This window comes from Chaetura pelagica, unplaced genomic scaffold (assembly GCF_000747805.2).
Source record: "Chaetura pelagica isolate M959 unplaced genomic scaffold, ChaPel_1.0 scaffold84, whole genome shotgun sequence".
In the NCBI taxonomy this organism is placed as follows: domain Eukaryota; kingdom Metazoa; phylum Chordata; class Aves; order Apodiformes; family Apodidae; genus Chaetura; species Chaetura pelagica.
The window spans coordinates 1115149-1123437 of NW_009953224.1; the positions used below are offsets into that span (position 1 = coordinate 1115149).

General features: G+C 38.6%; 1 protein-coding gene across 5 annotated transcripts in view; it reads left to right on the plus strand.

Annotated features, from left to right (window-relative positions):
* Nucleotides 1-8289, plus strand: part of MEF2C (myocyte enhancer factor 2C) — a 122969-nt gene that overhangs the window by 88584 nt on the left and 26096 nt on the right. For 2 of the 5 annotated variants that reach the window (XM_009997829.1, XM_009997830.1), the window contains exon 3: nucleotides 7891-8077. In XM_009997829.1, coding sequence (XP_009996131.1) covers nucleotides 7891-8077 — 187 coding nt within the window. Of the gene's footprint in view, nucleotides 1-785; nucleotides 930-989; nucleotides 1128-7890; nucleotides 8078-8289 lie in introns of all 5 variants that reach the window. The other 3 variants (XM_009997826.1, XM_009997827.1, XM_009997828.1) reach the window with 3 other exon arrangements.

The window sequence follows — 8289 nt, forward strand, 5'->3', positions numbered from 1 at the left end:
GCTGAACCTGAAAATCACCTGTTTTGACTTTTCACTGTTTTAACAGTGCTTTTTCCTGTACATTAAGCTTGGGCACTAAGCATTTGTAGCACTGTAACTGGAGTCAATAAAAAATAAACACCATGTCTAGAAGCTCTTAATCAGTATTTCACAGCCACATTAGCAACTCTGTCCCCCCCCTTGTCCTACCAAAAGCATACATTTAGGAAGGCAGGATATTGCTAACATCATCCCTTGCATCCAATTCAAAGGAATGATACAATTTATTGTACTCCTCCTTCTTCTTCTGTGAAGAAGAAAAATTCCTAAATTTGTTGCAGGCTTTTTTTTTTTTCCCTTTCAATTGCTTCCTCCTCTATCTTTCTTTAGAGAAAAGGAAAACATCAGAGTATTTGATTGTAAACAGCATGTCTCCTTTGCCTTTAATGTTTGGGGTTTTTTTTTCATTTCAAATGGATAAATGAGTTCAAATAAATTGCATTCTGGGTGGGTATCTTTACACTTTAATGCTATCAGATATGGGGGAGGGAGGACACCAGCACAGACTGCCAGCTTCATTCTTTATTGACTGATTCCAATTCTGGAAGGAAGAGGTCTGTATGGTCCTCTCTTCCCACTCCTAATTGGAGTCCTTCAGCATCACTGTGGTGGATTTCTAGTCACTTTGTTTCCCTAAGGCATAATGTAAAATTTTGCACTGAGGGGCAGTTTGTGTTACTGTAACATTACTGAGTCTTTCTTGCTGCCTGTGTCAAGGATTGAACTTTCCAAATTATGTATTTCAGACGTTGAGAAAGAAAGGACTTAATGGCTGTGACAGTCCAGACCCCGATGCAGACGACTCAGTAGGTCACAGCCCTGAGTCTGAGGACAAGTACAGAAAAATTAATGAAGATATTGATCTAATGATCAGCAGGCAAAGATTATGTGTAAGTACTCTGAGATCCCTTTCATTTTTTTTACTTTTGATATTTCTCTGAACCTGGCAGGCATTGAACAAGAAAGAAAACAAAGGTTGTGAAAGCCCCGATCCTGACTCCTCTTACGCTCTCACCCCACGCACTGAAGAAAAATACAAAAAAATTAATGAAGAATTTGATAATATGATCAAGAGCCATAAAATACCTGTAAGTACCAAAGGTTAGATGGCTGTCTGCTGATAACTGCTGCAGTAACAAACCATAACCCTTTCAGTTCTGGCTTCTTAAGGAAAACATTTCAGCTGGAAACAGGCTTTAATAGCCCACTGTATAATTAAGCACTGTGGTCAGAAAATTTCACACAACATATATTTCTTCCAAGTCTTTACCTCTGACACACAGACAAAGCCTACTATAGGTGAAACCTACAGAAGGAAGTGAAATACACATATATACATTATATTCACTTGATTTACAGAACTGTTCTACCACACCACTCACCTAATTTGTATCTAAAAAACGACGATGGAAATCTTACTTTGTGGACAGGCTAACAAACCCACAGAATACTTTCTGTGGTAATACAGAAAAAAAAAAAAAAAAAAAAAAAAAAAAAAAGAAAAACTGAAATTCCTTTATATATAGTAATTAACGCACTGTGTGCGTGTCACTTCAGTTCTCGTCTCTGCTAAACTCAGTTGCAGCACTGAAGGGTTACAGCTACTTGCTCGCTGCAGAGAAACAGACTGCATGAGAGCCTAGTGGTAGGATTCAGACATGTTTGTGTGTTGGGGTGATTTTACAGCTTTACCAGAGAATTTGCTTTGACCTCATCAGCATTTCTTTAATGCTTTAACGTGAGCTAAATTTTGTTTTAACCAAGTCAAAATTTCTAACCATCAGTCATATGCCTTGCCAGATATCTAAGAGAAATAACTCTGCATGTGCTATTTTGTTTGCACAAGACATAGAAGGAGAAAATACTTTTTCATTATGTTTGATGTTGCATTTATAAGGTCAACAAAAAGAACGTGAAGGTTTGGAGGTTATAATTTGTCCTCTCTTCCAAATGTATGTGAAAGAGAATGTAACACACCAAAAAACTGTCCAGGTCCAAGGAAACATCTGCATTTACATAGATAGCTGCCTGGTTCTAGAAGAGGTCATTTGGATGTGTTCATTCCTCATGCCCACATGTAGATTTTATGGTTAGCTGCCAAAAAAAATGATATTGGTGTTCCCAGGTTGAGCAAAGTCTCTTCTGTGCTGCTAGCCAATTGTGTTTGCAAAACCTGATACCTAAGCTGAGAGTGCCTTTTAAGGTGGCTCAGATTCTGTCTCATGCATTCTGAGTCTTCTTTCCATTATTTCTTTACAGAAAGATTTTCACTTGAGTCAATCAAAATTTGAAGAAATTCTCACACCATCACAAATGTATTTTGGGGGGGGAAATAAAAAAAATTTAAAAAAATAATTTCCAGAGACCGGAATGGCACCAAACTTTATAAATTAGTATTTGGAATGGCTGATTCAGGATGCCCTTGTATACATGCCACATGAATGAATACATGCCACAAGATGAATCCATGTATACTGCATCTTTTTTACCTCCCTTTTATTTGCTTCTTTTGCATCAATATTTTTCTGAGGAGAAAAAAAAAAAAAAAAAGCTCTAAAGTTGTCACCATGAATTAGGTTTCCTAGGATGGAACTAAGTTTGACAAACCATGACTGCAGCATTTTGGGTGACTGGAATACTTAACCCTTTTTCACCTCAGAATCTTACAAATTGCCAATCCTTTCCTCTTTCAAGGATGACCTTTGGCTTGTTCAAATCAAAGAAACAGAATTTTCAATCAGATAGTATTTAACCAAGCTTTTTCCACTTTAAAGACCGTATTTGGGGTGGCCCTTCAGATCCTCAGTTTTTCTCATGCTACCTGTTTTTGTTGCAACAAAGCAGCACTTTAAAACCATTTTGAATCTTAAAAGTTAAAAAAAAAAAAAAAATGGGAAAAAAATCCTCATTCCTGTGATAGTGAGTTCTATCACTTTTTGATTTGCATAAGCATTTTGAATAAATATCTTTTCTATGAAACTAGGGAAATTCTAGGAATTAGAAACAACACAGTTAATCAAAACATGGTATGTCACTTTTGCCCTCCCAAAAATTAATGGACTTTCCCTCTGGTTGCTTTCATTAAATTTAACCTTTTGAGGTCAAGTATAGTCCTACCTCAGTTATTAACTGGGTGATTAACTCAGCTTCCTGGGCTGTATTTTGGGTATAATGTAACTTCCTACCTTGAGGGGATGTTACGGGGTACAATGTATTCTCTTTTTGTGAGATTACTTCAGGGATGCTTCAGAGATACAGAACTGCAAGATGTTAGCATTTCTTTTTATGTAAGAGAGGATATCCCTTGTTTGAACACTTGGCATGCAGAGCTCAAGGTCTGTGTGCTTCCTCAAGCTACTTAGCACAAAAGGAAAAAAATTAGTAGGAGTTTTCCCCTAAAGCAACAGGATTCTCTTCTGTTGGTGTAGCCCAAGATGTAGCAGGCAAGACTGAGCTAAAAGACAGTACATAATGGAAAATATTAAAGATAATATATTTTAATATATATGTAATATATACAAAAATATCCTTACTGTACAAATCAGTATAACTTCAGTGAAGTCAGGGAAGTTATGTTAATTTACTTGTGATCAGCAAAGGTAGCCAAGAAAGTTGTAGGCAAGAAAGTAAAATGGAACAAAAAGTCACCAAATCAAGTCATTAAATCACTACTTACAAAATATATAAAAGAATGCAATGCCTCTGCCTGGTCTTGTAACAGCATAAAGCTGCTGCCAAATGAAAACAAAATTGGCTTTTGCTCACAACAGCTAAGGCCAATAATGTTTCCTCAGATAATTTTCTGGGGATAAGTATTTATATTGTTTTAAAACATCTGATAATAATTAGGCATTTATTTGTAGTTTTCATAAGAGTGATGAAAGCAGAGGAGACAGAAATAGTCCACTAGAAGGGAGCTATAAGTATCTCTGTCTCTAAATAAATGAAGGCCTGGTTGAACATGGGAAGGATAAAACAATATTTAACACAGAATGTTTGGCCCATTAATTGCTGAGGGTTTTGAGTCCCTAACATGCTGCTTTGCATGATGTGCCACAGCTTGTGGAGCACAAATCTGACACAGTATGTGCTGTGCACTGGCCATTTCCTCTCAGGTGAGCCATCTGCCCTCTTTGGCAATGGTGTCTAAAGGAGAACAGACAGAGGGGAGACAAAAAAACCCCACACACATCAAAAAAAAAGCAAAATGTGGCAAGGTGCATGCACATTAGAGTAAGGCTACACTATCCTAGTAAATCAGCAAATGGCAAAAACGTACCAAGGCAGCAGGAGGTGCTTATCTTTGCCCTGAATTGTTTGAACAGTCCCTGGCATGCTTTTGGCACTGGCCAGATAATGCTCTCCCAGGCAATTTCTTAGCTCTGTTTTGTAGTTAGCCCAGGCCAGGAACAATTCCCAATTGTCAGTTTATATGTAGTCATGATGTTTTTGAGGTTGAGAAAGCTTAATGGTATGGAGATGGACTGCTCTGTGGCCTCAGATGGCCTCAGTTCCTAGGCAAGTTTAATTTACTAATATAGATATTACGCAAGTGCATCGTCAGCTTTAATGTCCACCAGGCCTAGCTGGAATAGATACACCCTGTGACTTGCTACCAGGAATGACCAGGGAATCTGCAGTAGGTTGCAGTTCTTGGTGAACGACATACAAGACTGTAATAAAATTTGGGCAGCCAGAGAAAAACTGTAGCTAGAGACTTGCTGATTAGTACTGGTGCTTATCCAGTCAGACCTCTCTAACCTTTCGCTACTGAGGAGAAGAAATAAAAACTACTATATTCCAGATATAGTATGTATTGTACTGCAAAGCAGAGAGTGAACTCACTTTTCCCGAATAAAATTACCAAATACTCTGCAAATAGATGTATATATATCCAGACAGTAGATATAATGGTGCAAAAGAAACCCTTACTACAGAAATTCACAGAATAATTTGCTTAATTTGGTTTTGTTTGTTTGTTTGCTTGTTTTTGAAAAAGAATATATTACAGAAGGAAAGCTAAGTACCTGCTTCAGCTATGTTTGTAAGTTTCAGAGGTGACTAGTGTGCCTGGCAGCCACAAGAGCAACCAAGACTGAAGCTCTAATGTTCTGTACTAATATAGAAAAATCCTGTTCAGGATTGGCAAGGCCTTAAGATTTGCATTTGTACCCTTGTTTTAGTTTAGATAGCCAAACAGAGGTTGGGATTGGGAAAATAAACTCAGAAAACTGAGACAATATTGGTGCCACCAGCTGTCTACCCAGGCTCAGAGGGCAGATTTCACAGAAGTCCTGACAGAGGTGAAGAAGACACTGTGCAACGTGCTCCCTGGTGGGTGACACTCAATCTGACATGAGCTGGAGCTCAGGCAGGCCACTTCGTGTGCTCAGAGCCACCAGACAGAGAGATCTCTAACACAGCCCTGAACATTGCAATAACAACAGACTCCATGTTGACTGATTTATGTCTCACATCAGGCTGGAGGTGGAGCTGAGACTTCTATTCACATGTGAACTCACTGCCTAAATCCTTTTGAAAAAGCAGAGACCAGCAGCAGAAGCAACTGGCTTTGAGCTCCAGACTGCCATGCACTCTGACTCACATGGGGTTTGGGAACCTCTTTGGTCCTTCTGTGGTCAGTGAAGAGAATGTCTTGCTTCAAAACTTATCTGCAGGCTGATAAAACATTTCAGATTATGCTGTGCTAACCTGTTTGCAAGGAACCCAGACCTCAGTCGTGGTATAAACTGGTACTGCTTGTGCTGTGTGCCGTGTAACTTTTCCTTTGAAACACAAGCCACAGATGCAGCCAGTGAGCTGGACTTCAACTGTAAAAACATCTGCAGGCAAAAAAAAGGTTGCTTCTGGAAGAAATGAAGAACATACGTCAGCAATTAAATTTTTCACTGTGCAATCATTTGTTTTCATTTTACTATTTGTGAGGCATAAACATTAGTATGTTTCAGGATCCCTACACAGACCTAGCAGCTTCTTATACACTGAGCACATAGATTCTGAAGACACTGCTGCTCCCCTTCAAACTTTTTCTTAAACCAACCAGCTCTAAGGAAAATACAACCTTGGGGTGCACTTCAGCCTCTTGGCAAAGGGAAGTAAGTCCCACCATGCAGCCCTGGCTCAGGAGCAGTGTCAGCAGACTTACTCACTCAAGTGCCCTACCTGATCTCAGCCGTCCTGCTATGTCCATCTCTGACAAAAACAGGCTACATAGTGGGTTCCAGAGCTAAATTAACACCTTGAAATAAGTCCCAAGGCATTTGTGTAATGTACCCTTCACATCATACCCTGAACTAAAATCTTGCTGTGTGTTTCAGAAGTTAAGCAAAATCATTCCTCTATATTAAGAACAAAATTATGTCTGGCCCTAGAAAGGGGAGATGACCAAAAAAAGGAAGGGATAACCATAATCTGATGGTCAGGACAGTTATACACAGGGCACAGCCAACAGCTCTGGCCAGCCAGAGAAGAGACATGTGGGTGGCACAAGGTCAGGGTGCCTTGGTGACCTGACACAGCAGATTATGTGTCCAGCTCTCAACATACTCCCTCTAGATCCTTGAAGACTTAACAGTAGTATCAGCTGCCAGCAACAAAATTAAAATCTGTGATTTCTTCCCTCCAAAGATGTTACAAGGTCAGTTTAAAGAATTTTTGATGGATTCAGACCCTTGAAGATTATCCAATTTTTAAGTGGCAAATCAAAAGGTACTTCATTTGCATTCAGGCATTGAGAATTTTAGATGGAGTCAAGTAATTCTGAAAACATTTTATTTCCATTCAAAAATACAATAAATAAATTACTTGAAAACCAAGTAAATGAAATATGGAGTTCTCATGTATTTAAATGACACAGAGTTATTCATTTTGAAGACATTCAGAAAATTGCAATCCAAAAAAAACCCAACCAACCCACCCAGCAACCATCTTAGAAAACCTGAGTTGGGCTTGCTAAGTTCATAATGAGAATCAGGTACTGCATCTCCTCACACCCTCTGTCAGAGTGGTCCATAATTTAGTTCTTTTTTGAAAGAGATTCTTGCAAAGAAAAGTGGCTCAGGAGAAGATTTTGCCTTAAAGTGTGAAAAGACTATGGAAAAGGCTTCAGCAAACACCACCACTCCCCCTTCTCCAAAAGAACCCTAAAAAACAAACACAGAAAAAAAAACAAACCCACAAATAATACAAAGACTGGTGTGTATCTAAAGTTTTTGTATTTGCTACCTGTCCCTGAGTAGAACTTTGTGTCTTTTAAGCCACTCCAGGCTAAGATAGGAACTTTAAAAAATAAAAATAAAAAATAAAAAATATGGTGTTAGTGCCTTTAACATGATTTGGGATCATTCTGGTTGCTAAAGCAACATAAGCTGGAATTAAAGCTTTCCCTTTTGCATTCCACTGCTTCTAATTTTTCTCCATGCAATGAAGTCATCATAATCATGTACCTTTGATCTTGCAGTCATCTGTGACACTAGATTAAGATATCACAAGTGAACAATTATGGCTTCACAGAATGGAGGAAAAAGAAAATCAAGCTCCATAAAGCAGGGTTTTGTTTTAAAGAAAAAAAAATAAAAAATTTTCTAGTTCTTACAAAGTAAATGTGCAAGCTGCATTTAAGGAAGATGGAATTATTATTTGAGAAATCATATTTTAAAAGCCTTGGCAACTCTTTTGAAACCCTTTTCTTGACTCTTGGGGAAGAGGGTGAGAGTAAATATTTTAACCACCACCAACAAAATATTTGAACTAAATACCGAGTAACTGTACTTGAAGGCTGTTGTGCTTCTGTACTATTCCCGTCTTTGTTTCCCTTTTTTGCTTGTACAGGCTGTTCCACCACCAAACTTTGAGATGCCAGTTTCTATCCCAGTGTCCAACCACAACAGTTTGGTGTACAGTAACCCAGTCAGCTCGCTGGGAAACCCCAACCTTTTGCCGCTGGCTCATCCTTCTTTGCAAAGAAATAGCATGTCTCCTGGTGTGACACATCGGCCTCCGAGTGCAGGTAACACAGGTAGGCTCTGTTCCATCCCATCCTTTAAATGCTCTTTTATCAGCTGCTGGTGTGCCTTAGGTCACTTTAAACTGTACTCTGAGAAACAAGAACTCTTCTTTTTACCAGTCGTAACAGTTTGTCCAAAACTGCTGCGTGGAAAAATCAAAAGAAGAGCCAAAGGGTTTTCTATTCCCAATTTAAAAAATAAAATTTAAAAAAAAAAAAAAAAA